Below are 16,112 nucleotides of genomic sequence, written 5' to 3'. Positions count from 1 at the left end.
GAAAAGGGCTTCCTCTGAAGATCTCAAAACCCAGGCAGGCTCGTATGGGCAGATCTTTCAGGTAGCCCAGTTTGACTTAGGCTTCCTGATTTTCTGCTGACCAGCTGCTGAAAATTCATAGTTTGTGGCTTGAATCACATGGAGTTCAAAGCACTTGTAGACACAAGGTTAAGCTCCACCCCACCCTCTCTTCCCATTCCTAACTACTTGAAATTCTGGAAAAGCAGAGAGGTGGTAATGCTGGGTTTTAGCGTATGATAGGAGGTCCACTTCCTGACATTCAAGGGCAATCACTTCAACATATAGGTAAGTGTTCAGGAGAGGACTGCTGGATTATGTGCTCTTTGTCCAGCCCCATCCCAGCCATACACAAATCCCCCTTCCCTTCCCTACAGGACGTCACCATGGTTAAATCCTATATACACATCAACATTAACCATGGTTAATGCAGCTTAATTACGGTTCTCTTCAAACCAAGGCTTGAAACATATCAGTAAGTCCTGGTTAAGAGGAAAACTGGTTATAATTAACCACAATTCATATAAATGCTGGTGGAACTCAAACCATAGTGAATGCTGATGATGTGTGTGAGGGTGCAGGGGAGAAGGTAGGGAGTTTCTTGGAGGAGGAGGAGGAGGAGGAGGAGGAGGAGGAGGAGGAGAAGGAGGAGGAGGAGAAGGGGGTGAGTAGTATATGATACATCAGTCTACACCTGATTTCTCAATTGTGGTTCAGAGATAGGACAGATCTAACACTAACTAAGTAGCTACCACGTGCCTCCCAAGCAATAAAATGCAAAGGAAAATATTCCATCTGAGTATTTTTCTCAGCATAAGCCAGGATTTATTCCTGGGTTGTTGATTGAAAGTGGAAGCAATGAGCATGCAGGAGACAATTTTCTTACTCACTCCCAGAAATTGCCATTATATGCCAACTAATATGGAATTGTTTTATATGTTATTGTAAAGCGCCTCGATGCCAGAAATGGTGAGGCGGTGCTATAAAAATGCTTTAAATAAATAATAAATAATAAATAAATAACTAGGATGAAAAAGATAGTAAAAAGTTACCAACATTCAACTGCAAATATTCCTAGATACCTGTAACCACACTTCTCAAATGCTTGTTGGTTAATACCAGCTTACCAAGTCTCTCTCTATGATGTGAATATTTGCCAGACATCAGTGTTTACCACTTTCAAAGAATCATAGAACTGTCTGGAGGAATTTAAAGGTTATCTTGCCCCCAAAGCTCCCATTGCAGCAGCCTGTGCTGTATCCAAACACTCCTAACTGATTAGCTCTGAACAACAAGCTCATTTCTTATCTCAACTAAATCCCAACAAGCTCATGAGAGAGTTACTATTTGTCGCTGGTTCATCTGCCCTAAGGAGGTAGTGTTCAACCTGTTCTAGACAAGCTTGCACTCCCACTAAAGGATCATATTTGCAGCCTGGGATGCTTATGGACCGATACTAGAGAGCTAGGTTGCTTGAGAAGTACAAAGCAACTTCCAACAGAAGCAGATGAGCCAAATGTCATCCAATCTTCCCCTCCTGATGTTTGGTCTTCAACTCCCATATGCACCAGGCAGCATGGCCAACAGTCAGGAGTGCTGGGAATTGCAGTCCAAAACATCTGGACGACACCAGATTGGGGAAGATGGGTCTGGCCACTGTCATTCATGCCCTGGTTGGACTACTGCAATGTATTGTACATGGGCAGCTTCTGAAGAGAAAGTGCAGGTAGTACAAAATGGAGTTACTAGAGTACGAATTAGGAACACTCATTGGGAACCTAGCTCACCTGTGCTGAATGTTGCATGCACCTGTGTTGAAGGAACTCCACTGGCTGCCAGTTCATTTCTCAGCCCCATTGCAAGTGCTGGTGCTTACCTTTAAAGCTGTACATGGCTTGGGACTTAGGGCTCAGCTACCTGAAGGAATGTATGCTTCCACATCAACTTGCCTGGGACATTGTCCATCTTCGGAAATCCTTCTCCAGATGCCCCCACAGTAGTGTGGCCATGTGTCCTACTTTACAGAGGGCAGTCCCAAAAGAGCTGTCCCATCCAAGCCCAATTTACAGATAATGAAACATAGGAAGAGAGAGCAGCAGTGGCCTTGAATATGGCTCCTGGGCAGCAAACTGAGCAGGCCACCTGGTTAAAGTTTTCCCCGCTAGAATGTGATATATTGGCTAGGTTAGCATGATCAGGGAAGGAAAATAAGCCATTGTAGCTGATTTTCCTGCCCTTCTTGTGCAAGTTGCATGCCGTCGTTGCCATTATTATCCTCACTGGGCGCAATTTGACGTGTCATCTGGACCTGGCGAGGGTGCATGGCAGGTGGGTTTACAAACCATTCACAAACCATGGCTTGTTCTAGGGTTGTGATGTGGTTTGTAAGCCACCAACAAACTGTGCCTGGCCAGGGTAATGATGGTAATCATGGCACAAATTTGGTCCATTAGATACTACTTAGGAGATCTGATTTAATTTGGTGCCTGGCTGCATTGGCTCATGGTAGTCAGTGAAAATTTTGACTTGATCCTTTTAGGATATTGGAAACACCAATCAACTGAATTAACTTTTGTTACCCAAAAGAGCAAAGCTGTGAAATCTGAATAGAAATGCTGACATGAAAAGGAAATAAAGGTCCATGGAAGTCATTATTTACCTGTATGTTGCTTTTCCCCTTGTATGCCTGGAATATTACAGTCTGTTGTACTCCTATTTGTAACTTGATTCTATCAAGAAACAAACCAGCCACTCCAATGGGCTATATATACACACAATGCAGCAGAACATTAAGCAATAAAGGAAAAGGTATTGTAAATATATACTGCTACTAACCTGCAGGAAAGGACCTCAGAGTTCAAGGAAGTTTGGACTTAATGAATGGCAACCAGTAAAGAAGAATCAGTATCTATCCACACAAGGGCTATGAGGAAAAGATCCTGCCCTAAGCAAACATTAGCTTAGGGAAGAAAGCTGTTCTCTGATGGGTTGCATGTACCCTATGATTTTATTTTTCTAACGTCAGTGAATTCAGTGCCAGCTTACATCACTCATGACTTAAGCGTCACTAACCTGTCAAATTAAACGATGTTTAGGACACGTCCACAGCACCAAAAAGGGATTTGAAAAATTGTAATGAAATGTAGCCCCATATAGGTCAACGTCTTCAGAGGACAACCTTCTAAAACAAGGGATACTCCTTACAATGTCAGTTTTCAGAACTTTTGTATGACATTTACTGGGGGGGAGAGAGAAATTAACTAAGCTGGTCTCATATGAGCACAATAATTATCAACCCTGTGTTACAAAAATCCTAGGAAGATGTTATTGGTGTCTGTTCTATGTGACTTCATAGAGGGATGTGACTCTATGAGCAGCTGGGTCCTTCAATCTGCAAGAGATGCCCTGATCGCTGCCCCCACCCAACCAGAAATGAGGTGAGGATGGAGGGATGTGAAATATGGTATTGTCAGAGGTGTCTCCTCCCTTAGTGAAACTCTGTCCCAGGAGAGGTGCAACTAATGAATACTTGTAAATGTAAGTTAAATACCCTTTTATTTACAAAAGCACTTGGTTCTTGACTTGTTGGCTTTGATGTTTTAAGGCTGGCTTTTTATTGTTATATTTTAAAGTTTTTATTGTGATAGTTGTTGGATGTTATTGTTGTTTTATTAATGTCCTTTTGGGAGGGAGGGTGAGATATAAGACTTTTCAATATAATCATCATCATGGGGATGAGGAGATAGTGGCAATTCTGGTGATGTGGAGAAGGGACCATTTTTAATATGGATTTTTTTGCCAGTACTACACAGGACGTATGTCCCTGCCTTTCTAAAATAAAATAACTGGTGCCATGTGTACAATCTGGATTGCCTGGATCTAAAGAACCATCTATTATGTTCCATGCAGCAAGGGCATTCCTACTCTCCTGCTACAAACCATCATCTCCCCCTGAAAAGTGATTCCTGACTCAGATTGGAAGACACTCCAGAATGGTATGCAGGGCAGCTATGTGGGGTGGAAGGCAGGAAATAGTCAACGGTGCCCAACACATGACACGATAACCAATGGTTGTTCAAATAATCAACTCCGCACAGCATTGACTATTTTGGCTGAATAACCAACCATGGTGTGAAAAACTCCTGGCAGATGGCACAATAACCAACCTTTGACTATTTAACCCATCATTGACTATTTAACCCACTGTTGGTTATCATGTCATCTGAACCCAGTCTCTAAATGGCAATGGATGCTGACAACGCTATGTCACAAATGAATCCTATGTAATAATATCCTGGATGGGTCTCAGATGATTGGAAAGGGGTACTATTGGAACATTAAATTGCTATTTTGGAAGTACTTTTGAAATGGTAAATGTTCAAGTTGAAAATAATAACATGCATAATTTTAATGCCCTATTGCTCTGTCTACAAAACTAAGGCTGACCTGCGGCACAGAATTGCTTGCAGTTAACTTTTATCTTTTTATTTCTTTTTTATTTCTTTTTTAAACTAAAATTAGCCTCTGGGGGAAATCCTTTTACTACAGATTTTTTTGGCTAAGAATTCCTCCTCAGGCTGCTTTCGTACTGACTCCAATGTGGTCAGATCAAAAGATAAACTGGATCCATAACTGTTTGCCTTTGTGTCTTAGACTGGCCATTTGGAATATAGGAGTGGGTATTTAGGGGCTGCTTTAGCTTCTGAAGGCCTTAATAAGGGTTGTAAAGTTTACAGAAATGTGACGCAAAGAGGAACTGAACTGCAATGTTATTCAAAAAATTTTTGGCTTCCATCTGATAGCTGTCTTTCAAGGACACTTGGCTCAGCAATACTGCAAACGAGAAGGATCTTGGAATTGTTGTAGATCACAAGCTGAATATGAGCCAACAGTGCGATATGGCTGCAAGAAAGGCAAATGCTATTTTGGGCTGCATTAATAGAAGTATAGCTTCCAAATCACGTGAGGTACTGGTTCCTCTCTATTCGGCCCTGGTTAGGCCTCATCTAGAGTATTGTGTCCAGTTCCGGGCTCCACAATTCAAGAAGGACAAGCTGGAGCGTGTTCAGAGGAGGGCAACCGGGATGATCAGAGGTCTAGAAACAAAGCCCTATGAAGAGAGACTGAAAGAACTGGGCATGTTTAGCCTGGAGAAGAGAAGATTGAGGGGAGACATGATAGCACTCTTCAAATACTTAAAAGGTTGTCACACAGAGGAGGGCCAGGATCTCTTCTCGATCCTCCTAGAGTGCAAGACACGGAATAACGGGCTCAAGTTAAAGGAAGCCAGATTCCGGCTGGACATCAGGAAAAACTTCCTGAATGTTAGAGCAGTGTGACGGTGGAATCAGTTACCTAGGGAGGTTGTGGGCTCCCCCACACTAGAGGCATTCAAGAGGCAGCTGGACAAGCATCTGTCAGGGGTGCTTTAGGGTGGATTCCTGCATTGAGCAGGGGGTTGGACTAGATGGCCTTGTAGGACCCTTCCAACTCTGCTATTCTATGATTCTATGAAACAATCAATGCAAAATGCAGCGGCCAGATTGATTTCGGGAACCAGAAGGTTCGACCATATAACACCTGCTCTGGTCCGCTTGCACTGGCTGCCTGTATGTTTCCGAGCCCAATTCAAGGTGCTGGTTTTGACCTATAAAGCCTTACATGGCTTGGGACCACAATACCTGATGGAACGCCTCTCCCGACGTGAATATACCCGGTCACTACGTTCAATATCTAAGGTCCTCCTCCGGGTGCCTACTCCGAGAGAGGCTCAGAGTGTGGCAACGAAGGACAGGGCCTTTTTGGTGGTGGCCCCCAGACTATGGAATGATCTCCCTGTTGAGGCTCGCCTGGCACCAATGCTACTATCTTTCCGGCGCCAGGTTAAGACTTTCCTCTTTGCCCAGGCATATGGCGGCACATCTTAATCACCCACATGTTTAGTGTTTTTTTTAACAGTTTTTAATAGGGATGTGCTCCGCTCCGATTAGGAGTGTAGAAGCAGTAGCGGATTGGCCTGCTCCGCCTTACCCAGAGGCGGAGTAGGAGCGGACCGCGGACCCCCTAGAAGCAAGGCGAAGAGAAGCGACCATTTTTCGGAGCTCCGAGTTCAGGCGGAGCGCTCCGGTCGCCATCTTGAAAACATTTCGCCATAGGATTGCATTGCGGCAAATAATCGCGCATAACTACGTTGTTTTTGAAGCTATCATTCTGGAAATTCTTGTGCACAGAGAGTCGTGGATGGGGGTCATTTTGAGACCACTCTCACCTCTCTGCGTGCTGTGGTTCACGTGCAATATTTTTTTAAAAATCAGGTCAACCGCGCGGCTCAAACTGCGTTTCGGCTTTTCGCCCATAGGATTGCATTGAGGGAAAGAATCGGGGATAACTGGGGGGGGGGTTTAAGCTATCGTTCTGAAAATTCTTGTGCACAGAGAGTCGTGGATGGGGGTCATTTTGAGACCACTCTCAACTTTCTGCGTGCTGTGGTTCACGTGCAATATTTTTTTAAAAATCGGGTCAACCGCGCGGCTCAAACTGCGTTTCGGCTTTTCGCCCATAGGATTGCATTGAGGGAAAGAATCGGGGATAACTGGGGGGGGGTTTAAGCTATCGTTCTGAAAATTCTTGTGCACAGAGAGTCGTGGATGGGGGTCATTTTGAGACCACTCTCAACTTTCTGCATCGTACGGGTCGCGGGCTAGACGTTTTTAAAAAATCGGCGGGAAAAATACCTTTTTCAAAGGGCTGAGGGGCAGAGTCAGCTCCCGGTCATGATGATCCCAAAGTTGGAGGAGGGCATAGGCAAAACAGGTAACTTGGGATTCTGGGAAACTTCTCTTTCTTCATCTGAACGGGCTTTTCCCCGTGTTTTTTAACACAGTAGCCCCACCAAATGCACAAACACAACCTGAAATCATATACTAAGCCAAGAATAAGAGATAGAAAAACACAGCACTGCTCCCCACCCTAACCTTGGGGAACAACTGAATCGATGTGGTGCAAGGGGATGAGCTCCCCTAGGGCATCTCATCGTGGACGTGCCCCCACTCTCTCTTGCACTGGAAGGCCATAGAGCCTTCCAAAGAGAGTAAAACGGTGGAGCAATGCCTCTCATGAGTTGAAGTGAATGGTCACTTTTCAGTGGTGGAGCAATGCCTGTTCTGAGTCGAAGTGAGCGTTTTACTTCTTCTCGGAGCTGTGGCTGTCAGTGTCTTGAACTGGCAGCTACTTCCCCCTCCCCCGGGCACGTCCCCCTATTGCTGGTAAAAGACAGATATAGCCTTTTAAAAAAAGTTCTTCTTGTTGTTTATTGAGCAACACTGCTGCTTTTAATTCCACCCCTCCTTTGTTTATTGATTGATTTATTCCATTTTCTATGCATTACTGGCTTATCCTTGGCTCACTTCCTTATGCCCCCAGAAATGCCAGCTGCATGCCTGCCTGCCTTCCCTCCCTCCTCCCCTGCCCACCTCGCAGGGATGGTGTGTGTGGGGTGCCCGATTTTCAAAAATTCGCCAAAAATCAGGGGATGATGGGATTGCTTTGAAACTTGGCATGCGTGTGTATATCCCCATGAGGTGTCATGGTGCCAAACATGAGGTTTCTAACTTGAACAGAAAAAAAGTTGTATAATTTTTTAGCTTTCAATGCAAGCCTATGGGGGGGGGAAACGGAGCTCCGGATCCGGATCCGGAGCTCCGGGCGGAGCGGAGCGGAAGTGGGCGGAGCGGGGGCGGGGCGGAGCGGCCCGATCCGGAAAATGGCGGATCTGCAAGTGAAGCGGAGCGGGGGGTCTGTGCACACCCCTAGTTTTTAATGCTTTGTGTGTGTATGTTCTGTGTTTTAGAATTTTAAATTTTGTATACTCATTTTTATCTTAATTTTAGAATTTCTGTAAACCGTCCAGAGAGCCCTGGCTATGGGAGCAGTATATAAGTGCAATAAATAAATAAATAAATAAATAAATAAATAAATAAAGTTCTGAACTGTAGTTTAGAGGGCAATGCACCTGCTTTGCATGCACAAGGTCCCAGGTTCAACCCCCAGCATCTCCAAGTAGGACTGACTATATGCGCAGAAAGCCCCAGGGTGGGTGCGCGGTAGCGCTGCATCGATTATACGATGCAGCAGCCACTTTGCAGCTAAAGAGTCGTGGTAAGTCCCGACATTTTTCTCCGGAGCGGGGTGAGTACAGCTCATCCACTGCTCACTCCAGAGTTGTGGCAGAGGCATGGCTGGGTGGATGTCAACATCTGATTGTCACCGTCTCCCTGGGCAGGGGGCAGACCCAGCTGCCAGAAACCACATGCTTTTGCTGCTGTGTCGGGATTAGCCACCACCGCCCCAGAGCAGCAAAGTGTGGGGATTTGCTTATTCTGGCAGCAAAGTAAGGGCTGGAAAAATTACTGCCTGAAACCCTAGAGAGCTGCTACCAGTCAGTGTTGACAATACTGGGCCAGTTGGATCTGTGGCTTAACTCATGATAACGCAGCTTCCTATATTCCCCAGATATATATTCCCGGTCTGGTCTTCCTATATTCCCGTTCTGGCCTTCTCCCAACGTGGCGTGAACAGCACTGTTGGAAAAGACCCCTGGCCAGGCGAACTGGCAGAGCAGCAGCCAATCCAGGCCATGCACTCCAACAGGCAGTGCTCTGTCCACATGATGCATGCTGGTACTGCTGGACTGCAGCATTTGTTAGAGTGGGCAGCAGGCAGGTGAGTGAGCAGGGCTGAGATGTTCGAAGAGCAGGGGTAGGCAACCTGGTGTACTCCCCATGTTTTGAACCACAACTCCCATCACCCCAATCCAGCATGGCCAATGGTCAGGGACGATGGGAGTTGAAGTGCACCACACCTGGAGAGCACTGGGTTGTGTACCCCTGTGTTAGAAGACAGAGCTGTGTATACTATTTTGCATATACTGCACCCCTTAAGCCAGGGTGGGCACAAAGTAGCTCTCCGGTGATATTGGACTTCATATCCCAGCATTCCTGACCATTGGCCGTGCTGGCAGGAGTTAATGGGAGTTGAAGTCCTAGAATCTGGGAATCTACCGTCTGCGTACCCGTGCCTTAAGTTGGCCTCAGGTGCGGCAGTTGATGCTGTTCCATCATGAGTACTGAAGCAAGATTCACCTGCTAGTCCATTTGGCTTCTGTACACAGAATGGGAGGGAGCACCAACTCATCCTTTGCCTCAGGCAGCAAAATGTCTTGGGCGGGCCCTGCACAGAGGAGGAAATTTCAAGCTACACCCACAAAAATTCCTTCTCCTGCATAGCTATTAATGGTGCAGCGGACCTGTCCTCTTTTTCACCTGGCCACCCTAATAATAGGGGCTGCTCTTTGAACAGTGGAAAGCCCTATATAAAAGGTTGCATTTCATTAGCATTAGCATTCAGGTGTACATTTACAACATGACAACATTTCAGCTGTACGCTAGGCCAAATGTTGAAATCTAGTTCCCAGGCAAATTGGGCCAGGGCCAGCTAGCAGGTAAACTTTGGCACATATTAACTGTGCACCAGGAACTAGGTCATATGACGAGAAAATAGGTACTGTAATTATGGGATAAATATGGGGGTGGGGTGGGGGGTGGGCATGTTATAAATCTCCCAGTACTGGTCTTGTTCTGCCAGTAGAGGAAATCACAGCAGCGTTAAGAAACCAAGTAATTTGCACATGTGGGGATCCTCCATGTGTTTCAGGACTGCTCTACAGAGGTGAACTGTTCTGCCAGGAGACTTTGCATATAAGGAAATGCAGACTTTACAGTGACCTTTAAAAATGCCAGGACTGGGGGGGTGGGGGGAGTTCAGAGAACAGCACACCCTATTGTTTGTCGAAGAGATCTAGTTCTCACTGGGGGGGAAATGCCTATGGGGCATGGCTTTAGGGCAGTGTAACCAAACCTGTTCAGTATGACATTGTAGTATTACAGACTACATTCCTCAAGCAAGAATGGAAATCACATGTACTATAGTTATTTAAACCATTCTGTCTGTAATCCTATGCCCACTTGCTTGGGAATATGTCCAAATGAACTTAGTGGGTCTTTCATCTAAGTCAACATGCACGGAATCAGACTATTTTAAAGCCTGGTGCCAGATCTACACCAATCTACACCAGGATGAGGCGCTTTGAAAGCATTTTGAAAACTATATAAGGAGTGTGTCCTGGGCCCCAACAGCTGTCACTACAGTTATAAACCATTTTAAAGCAGTAGTATAGATCTTGCTCCTGTTAAAGAAGATTAGGAAAGTCATTTTTAGTGGAAAACATATCTTCTACAGCTCCATTTATACTTATAGACTTCTTTTGCCTTATATGCAAGGTGAGACTTCTGCTGAAATCAGTGGGACAAATTTAGAGTAAGTAGCATAGGGGATTGCAATGTGCGCAAGTGATAACAACATGCTTCTCCCCCCCCCCGCCCCCAAGGGAATATATATGATAAAATGTAATTGTACTTCTTTCTGGCCTCGAGGGCATTTGGGTGGAAAATGAATGCTGTCTCAGATCACTTGTTTAAGATCCAAACAAGAGAATAAACCAAAGCATTTTTCCATAAGACAAATATTCACCAGGCCTCTTCCTATTATTTGATTTTGCACGGAGCCTGTTTCACAATGTCTGTACATGTTTTAAATACATGGGGGGGGGATAACACTTTGCTCCCAGTAAAGTATTACTGCTATACTGTAAAACTGTATTTAACAACATGCCTCCCGTCAGTATGAGGAGATGGACTCATTGCCAAAGTCCCCTTTGTCTTAGTGGCTCTACAATTATAGAGAGCTCTTTAAAATCATCATCATCTGAGCTTTAAAATCATCTGAGCTTTAAAATCATCATAATCAGAGCTTAATGTTATCTATTCTAGAATAAATAATGCTTCTCTCCACCTTCTACAATTGCATTTAGGGGGTTGAGGACTATCCACCCATTTGTACATACCTTCCACCATCATGCAAGATTTTGGCATTGTATAGAATTGCTTTGAGAGAATTAAATGAATAATTAGGAAGTGCAATTTAGGGCACAATCCTCTGCATGTTTAGAGAGAGGAAAAAGTCCTACATCTCTCAGCATCCCCCAGCCAGCTGGCTGGGGAATGCTGGGAGTTGTAGGACTTTTTTGTGTCTAAACATGCAGAGGATTGCAGCCTTAGTCCTTGGCCGCCTCACTTTACCTTGCAATTTCTGGCTGTATTCACTCCTGTCAGACTGGCTCCTCCTCAGCGTCGCAGAGATGCTGTGGTCCCCAGAAATATTACTTTCCACCACCGTGTCGGTTTTCCTCCTCTCCAGCATGTACAGCCGGTGCCTTAAAAAGGTCAAGTTCTTTTTCTTGGCCCCCACATTTTCTTTCCCAGTAGGATCTCTGGTTTCCATTTCCAGGCGAGAGGCACTGGGGGAAATCCCTTTCTCAGCCCACTTGCTTGGGAAGAAAAAGGAAAAGAAAGCTCAGCTGGTGGTGTGTTGTGCCGGCTTGTTGCTCGGGTGAAGAGAACAGCTCCTTGCATTGATCAGCTGTCTTGTTCCAAGACCTGCCTAAGTTCACTTCTTACCTGGCTCACCTGACTGCCACCTCTACAGCCTAGCAGGGCTCCACCCCTATGAAGTCATCTTTCAGTACACTGACTGGGGAACAAGACACCTGTTACCTGAGAGACTTGCAGCACACTGTATGGCAAAGCACACCAGGGGTTCCTTTCCCTTGCTAGCCCCTCCTATGAGTGTGTGCCTTGGCTCTTGTATTTATTCTCATTTACTTTTTCTATTCATTTATGTTTGCATAATAAGGCACATATATATCTGCAAAAAACAAGCCCACTGCATAACTTCCCCTTCAAGTGAAGCAGGTGGAAACTGCTGATATTTGCACTTGATGGCTAGTGGATACCGGAGTCATTGTTATGTAGAGCAAGGTGATGGAGTCTCCATTCTCATGTTAAAAGCCTTTATTAACAAATCCAGGTAGAGGTTCATTCCTTTCAGGGCTGGTGGAAGACATTTTGGCTCACCCTTCCCCCAAAGTTGAGGTGTATACAGGAGTCAAGTTATTTTGATACCTGAGGCAGAATATTCCACACCCACCTTTCTCTGCTCTCTGGCATTGAATGGGGGGCAGGAAGCAAGAAATTACTTTTCTATTGATGTGCTGCCCTTTCATAACATGCAAAAACAGTTTCCTGTGGTGACCCCATCACTCTGCTTAATGGGATGGCCAGCTCTGGAATCCTATGCTTGTTTATAGGGGCCAAAATAGACCTTAACCCACCCACCCCAAAGGAATATATACTTTTTTTAAAAAAATCCTAATTTTCTTCCAAAAACCTGAGGGTAGCTACAAGACTCTCCCACCATATTATGCTCACAAGACTCCTGTGAGGTCAGTTAGACTGAGAGATATTAACTAAGGGAGCAATCCCAGGACCCTAGACAGAGTCAGTTGGGCCCCAGGATAATTCTGATTCCGATCAGAGATACTGCTCCAAACCACGAATCCAAGCTCCCCACCTTCTCCAAGCCAGCATGGAGAGAACCACACCAGCTGCCTCTCCAAGGTTGCAAAAGCAAACTTGTAGCAGGAGGTAAAGGGGTCTGCTAGTGGGCAGGATAACAAGTATCCTTCCCTCCCACTCAGATGCCCCTCAGCTAGATGGGTGAAAATGCCCATCTAGCCAAACTGCAATGCAGGAGGAGCACGGAGGTGAAGATGGCCTCGGCCCTGCTCCTATTTATTTATTTATTTGTTACATTTCTATACCGCCCAATAGTCGGAGCTCTCTGGGCGGTTCACAAGAATTAAAAACATTCAAAGTATAAAACAACAGTATAAAACCATAATATAAAATACAATATAAAAGCTCAACCAGATAAAAACAGCAGCAATGCAAAACTACAAATTTAAAACACCAAGTTAAAATTTATTTATAGACTGTTAAAATGCTGGGAGAATAAAAAGGTCTTCACCTGGCGTCTAAAAGCATATAACGTAGGTGCCAAGCGAACCTCCTTAGGGAGCTCATTCCACAGCCGGGGTGCCACAGCAGAGAAGGCCTTCCCACTCTGTATAGGATATCCATAAGCCTCTGAGTTCAGGGAATTAGGGACATTTCCCATAAGATTGTGCCCTAAGGTTTTCACTTGTGTCCTGCTTGTGGGTTTCCTGTGGGCAGCTGGTTGACAACTGTGGTGAACAGAATGCTGGACTAGATGGACCTTGATCTGATCCATCATGGCTCTTCTTATGTTCTTATGACCCAAGGGGTCCAAGTAAGTGCCATGATTGAGTGGGGTTTTGAAGTTCCCATGTGCCGACATCCCCAAAGACCAACCTTACCCAGCAGATTAAATGTTCGATTCGCCGAGAGAATAGGCATTTGAGCGATGGGATACTTAAAAACATCTGACACAGTGGATGTTTGCCTTTGGAGCAAGGATAATAAAATGGCTGACATGCCACTTAGCTAAGCAAATTATTTAAAATCTGAGATATACTGAAATATGTGGTAATTGGCTTCAGCAAAAGGCATTTATATTTCAGAGAGAGAATGTAAACCACATATTTCCCTGCATAATAAGCAAGCACCATTACCCCCATGTTAATTGGAGCCCTACTAATGTTAATGTTCATAAGCATTTTTATATATAAGATAGCTTTTTCCTAAGTGAGGGAACAGGTGCTAATCTCCAGATGGAAAATATTGGTACTGTGTTCCCAAGCAACAATATTAGAAGCATATCAGAGGCTATTGTTCTGTGGTCAGGGCTAATCTTTGCATCTCCACTCATGACCTTGCCGAACACACCATCACGCCTCTGGTAGCTGCTAGGTAAACTAAATTTTCAGTGTTCTTTGTAAGTAGTGCCTTGTCACTGGTGCTTGGCATTTTCTGGGGGAGGGGGATTCAGAGCAAGGGTCAAAGGCTTACTCTTAAATACAGTCAAGATTTTAATGGGACGGAGCACTCGCTGAATAACTACAGTAATATTATTTACTATATCTATAACCAACCTTTCTTCCATGATGGAAACCAAGGCAGCATGCATAGGGTTTCCATGTGATCACAGAAGCTAAGAAGGACCGTGTCTGGTCAGCGCCTAGCTGGGAGACTCCCTTGGAACCCACATGATTCAAAGTGCTGGTATTAACATTCAAAGTCCTAAACAGCTTGGGGCCAGGTTATCTAATGGAACAGCTCTTCCCATATATACCTGCCCAGATCCTAAGATTATCTTCAGGGGTCCATCTCCATGAGCTCCTGCCAAAGGAAATGAAGCAGGTGGCTACCAGGAGGAGGGCCTTCTCTCCTGTGGCACCCCAGCTGTGGAATGAGTTCCCTAGCGAAGTTCGCCTGGCACCTACATTATCATGCCACATGAAGACTGTTTTATTTTCACAGTATTTTAACATTTTACCATCTTAGTCTTTTAACTTTGCAGTTTTAAATCTGTATTTTAAATCTCTGCAGTGCTGATCGGTTTGATTCTGGTTGTACTTTTATATTGTGGTTTAAGTTTTATACTTTAAATTATACTTTATGGTTTTAATTTTTGTGAACTGCCCAGAGAGCTTCAGCTATTGGGCAGTATAGAAATGCAATAAAATAAATAAAGCATTATGTGCCTTAAGACTTGGATATGGGAAGGTCAACAAAATATTGACCATCACCCTCTACCCCTTTCTGAAGCAACAGCATTTAGGCCCCCAGCATGCATAGTAAATACACAAGACATTACCTTGTTGATCAGTGCTTCCAAGGAGAGTGCCTGAAGAGTCCGATCGACTGTCTGACTCAGCCCAGTATTGCTAAGACTGACCTGGAATTGATCATGTCAAGCAGAAAATTATTAGGGGTTGGAGCAATTCCCCTCTATGAGGAAAGATTACAAGATTAGGTGTCCTTAGAAAAAGGATGCAGAAGAGCTGAACAGCACACTCCTTTAAACATATAGTGCTGTTTTGTCTTGTTTTTCCTCTAAGGTAAATGCAAGGACCCAATCCTGATTGGGACCTTAGCGTGGCCCAAAGGAGAACGGGCTTTTGCTTTTAGCCCCCACTATTGGAGTCTTAATCTGGATCAGGGACTCCACACCTGCAGTTTATATTGATACAAATGGATAAGGCTATCAATGGCTACTAGTCATGATAGCTGTAAGCTACCTCCAGGGCTGCCCATTGGCAACTATGACTGGCTACAGTTAGAAACAGAATGCTGCACTAGGTAGGCCTTTGGTCTGATCGAAGGTTGTTCTTATCTCTGGAGTCTCAGGGAAACTACTTGAGATCCTCTAATGAGTGATGCCAAAGATTGAACCTAGAGTCTTAAATAAAGATGGGGGTGGTCCTATGTCCGTTGTCAAGGTGGCCTGCGTCCTTCACTCATTTTTGTTGTCGCTGTATGTTATCCTTTGCAATTTAATTACACATCACCTGGACTTTATAAGAAGACGGAAGTGGGACATCCTTGGTTAATGAATGGGTAAGTAACATTTCAATTGTTATCCCCATCCCCCACCCACTAACTTCTAGAGCTTTGCAGAATGCAAACTTTGAAGACAGAATTTATCCATGAGCCATTAGTGGCAGAGATCACTGAAGTGGAAGTGATAAAAAAAACACATGTGACTCTCTTTTTGAGAACTTTGGACATTGCACCTGTGACCTGTTATATAATTTATCCATAGTTACAATGGTAAGATAAGAACGGATGAATGCAGCAAAAAGAAACGAGGCTCAGCAAAGGACTAAAAATGTCACTTGCACATTACTTGCTAACAATGAAAGCTGATTAATTCAGAAATAACCACAACTCCAATATTCATCAGACAATAGTGGCTCCTCCTAGCAAGGCAGTGAGCTCCCAGAGGTAGCAAATGAACTTTCTGCCATTTCTGTGCACGGCTTGCCCATTTGAATCTTGTTGAAAATCTTACCTTTGATCGGTTCTGTGTGTTTTTCAGACCATCACCCAAGTCTAGTATCAAAAACTTACAAAATTTCAGAACTTGCTATATGTCAGAAGGAGGGCTGTTTGGGAAGGTTGTTTCCTACGTACGCTACGTGTGTTTTAGAACCTACA

General features: G+C 44.5%; 1 protein-coding gene across 1 annotated transcript in view; it reads right to left on the bottom strand.

The window, feature by feature from the left end:
* Positions 1–11,415, bottom strand: part of ARHGEF38 (Rho guanine nucleotide exchange factor 38) — a 60,309-nt gene extending 48,894 nt beyond the window's left edge. The window contains exon 1 of the mRNA XM_063135649.1: positions 11,214–11,415. Within this exon, the coding sequence (XP_062991719.1) occupies positions 11,214–11,415 (202 nt within the window). The remainder of the gene's footprint in view (positions 1–11,213) is intronic.
* Positions 11,416–16,112: the final 4,697 nt, after the last annotated feature.

The sequence above is a fragment of the Elgaria multicarinata genome, chromosome 10 (assembly GCF_023053635.1).
Source record: "Elgaria multicarinata webbii isolate HBS135686 ecotype San Diego chromosome 10, rElgMul1.1.pri, whole genome shotgun sequence".
Classification (NCBI taxonomy): domain Eukaryota; kingdom Metazoa; phylum Chordata; class Lepidosauria; order Squamata; family Anguidae; genus Elgaria; species Elgaria multicarinata.
The sequence above is the reverse complement of the archived record's forward strand: the minus strand, read 5'-3'. Positions and strand labels throughout refer to the sequence as shown.